Source organism: Plectropomus leopardus, unplaced genomic scaffold (assembly GCF_008729295.1).
Source record: "Plectropomus leopardus isolate mb unplaced genomic scaffold, YSFRI_Pleo_2.0 unplaced_scaffold5628, whole genome shotgun sequence".
NCBI lineage: Eukaryota > Metazoa > Chordata > Actinopteri > Perciformes > Serranidae > Plectropomus > Plectropomus leopardus.
In genome coordinates this window covers 1-2,251 of record NW_024661831.1, presented here as the reverse complement: position 1 = coordinate 2,251, position 2,251 = coordinate 1, and the positions used below count along the sequence as shown (strand labels likewise).

At 37.1% G+C, this 2,251-nt stretch overlaps 1 protein-coding gene across 1 annotated transcript; it reads left to right on the top strand.

Annotated features, from left to right (window-relative positions):
* Positions 1-209: 209 nt before the first annotated feature.
* Positions 210-2,236, top strand: LOC121939682 (regulator of MON1-CCZ1 complex-like; the record flags this gene model as incomplete). The annotated part of the gene is made up of 5 exons (XM_042482669.1): positions 210-295; positions 451-535; positions 956-1,012; positions 1,144-1,230; positions 2,048-2,236. Coding segments are annotated over 5 exons (504 nt in total), but the record flags the coding sequence as incomplete, so codon positions are not given.
* Positions 2,237-2,251: the final 15 nt, after the last annotated feature.

Below are 2,251 nucleotides of genomic sequence, written 5' to 3'. Positions count from 1 at the left end.
ATCATACCATATATTATCATATATGGTTCATCAGCTTTTTATGAAATCATACATTAAGTCATACACACGTTATAATTTCACCACAAAAGGAATATTGAAACATTGCTTGAGACAAGAAAAAAAATCTTAAATTATTTTAACTTGTATTTAATGGATAACATTAAATGTATCATTTAATAATAATGCAGTTTTTTCATGCCTTGTTTTTTTGGCTGCAGGTGTTTGCGGTGCGTTCAGGGGGAGCCACCGGAGTGGTGGTCAAAGGCCCGGACGACAAGAGCAGTGTTGCCTTCAGGTAAATCAGGAGGATTTAGAGATTAAATTAATCCATCAACTGTCTGCGATTGGTTGTATTTAAGTATGTATTTAAGGCCTGCTGAGCTTTTAAAAGCCATTTTCAAAAATCTGCAGGTATTTCTGATCACGTAATGTGTGCGTTTTCCTCCTTAGGATGGACGATAAAGGAGAAGTGAAGTGTATCAAGTTCTCCATCGGAAATAAGATTCTGGCTGTTCAGAGGACGTCAAAATCTGTGGTGAGTTTGACCAAACACGAGACACTACGCTGCCAGGTTAAAGGTTAAATTATTAATAATATTGAAAATAAGACAGTAAATCATCCTGTAAGGAAACAAACTTAACATGCGTGCGGTAATTAAACTTATTTTAAAGAAAACACTGCAGCTGCTGGATGATTAGCAGAGTTGGTGCTGTATTTTTAAATTGAATCATTTTTTATTATTTTATGGCGGGTTTCTCCCTCACCTGCACATGTAAACTGTTTAACATCCATTTTCTGTTTTTTTTTTATCTAAACGAACAAATAAGCTGAAAAATGAATTGTTTGGATTTTTTCTGAATAAATTGAAATGTTAATGAAATGCAGCATGTGTGATCACCTGTGCAGCTTTAAGGTTTGATTCTGACCCAAACTACTGATTCGATTTTATCTGCAGGATTTTATCAACTTCATACCCGACTATCCTCACACAGAGTTCACCCAGGAATGCAAGGTATACCACATGATCGTCTTATTTTGAAATACACTTCCATCTTTTTTTGTTAATTTGATACTCAGATAAATGAGTAAAACACTTTTTTTTCCTCTGTAAATAAACTGTTTTCTGCGTTTATTTTCCTGCAGACGAAGAACGCGAGTGTTTTGGGTTTCTGTTGGACCAACTGGAACGAGATCGTCTTCATCACAGATCAGGGGATCGAGTTCTACCAGGTAAAACAGCTCCTCTAAAGACAAATATTTAGTTTTCAGCGTATTAAACGGAGATGGTCTCTGCGTAACGTTTGGCCTTTGCAGAATTTATAATTAAGCGTTTTGTGATCAAATGTACAGATTTTGAAACCTCGTTAGATTTGCCTGACAAGATATTTTTAAAGTCACATTTTCAGGAACCGACCAAAAGCGGACTCTAGTTTGAATATGATTCGTGTGTCGGTTTTGTTTTCAAAGTGCAGCTGATAGTCGAGTTTGAAGGTTTCGAGTCGGTTCTCAGCAGCTCAGGAGGCTTTCAATACTTAACCACATTTTTGGGGACGTTTGCTGCATTTCATAACCCCTCTCTCTTAATGTTTCCTCTTTCTACACTGAATAACGGAAGTTAAAATGCAAACAAGTAATATTAAAAGAACGCTTTTTTGATGCTTAACTTTGAGAGATTCAGACTTTTTTTCATCAAACAAAAGAAGTCAAAGCAAATTTAAATGTCAGATGTTGTCTAAACACATGCAGCCGCAGCCAGACTTAACAAAAGATTAAGAGACACACTCAGTACTGGAATAATTAGGATTTAAATGAGGAGACATCTGATGAGAAAATGAAATTATAAATCTGAGTAAACATGCAGCCACATTTTGGTCTGAACCAAAAAGTATTGGTTTTGGAAACCCAACACTGGACAAGCTTAGATGTCCTGAACTGTCCAAAATGTCTCAGTTGTGGTTAAAGAATCAGAGGACGTCTGTAGTTTTGTTGTCTGGTGTGTGTTGAATGTCGACAGAGTATCTGCAGAGTTTTGTGTTTTTCGTCTCAGGTGTTTCCAGACAAACGCAGTCTGAAGCTGCTGAAGAGTCAGAGCATCAACGTGAACTGGTACCAGTACTGTCCAGAGACGGCTGTCATCCTGCTGTCCACCACCGTGCAGGGCAACGTCCTGCAGCCCTTCGCCTTCAGGGTCAGCTCACACTCATCATCTGAATTTATTTTAGATTTATTTATTTAGTATTCTAAATATTAA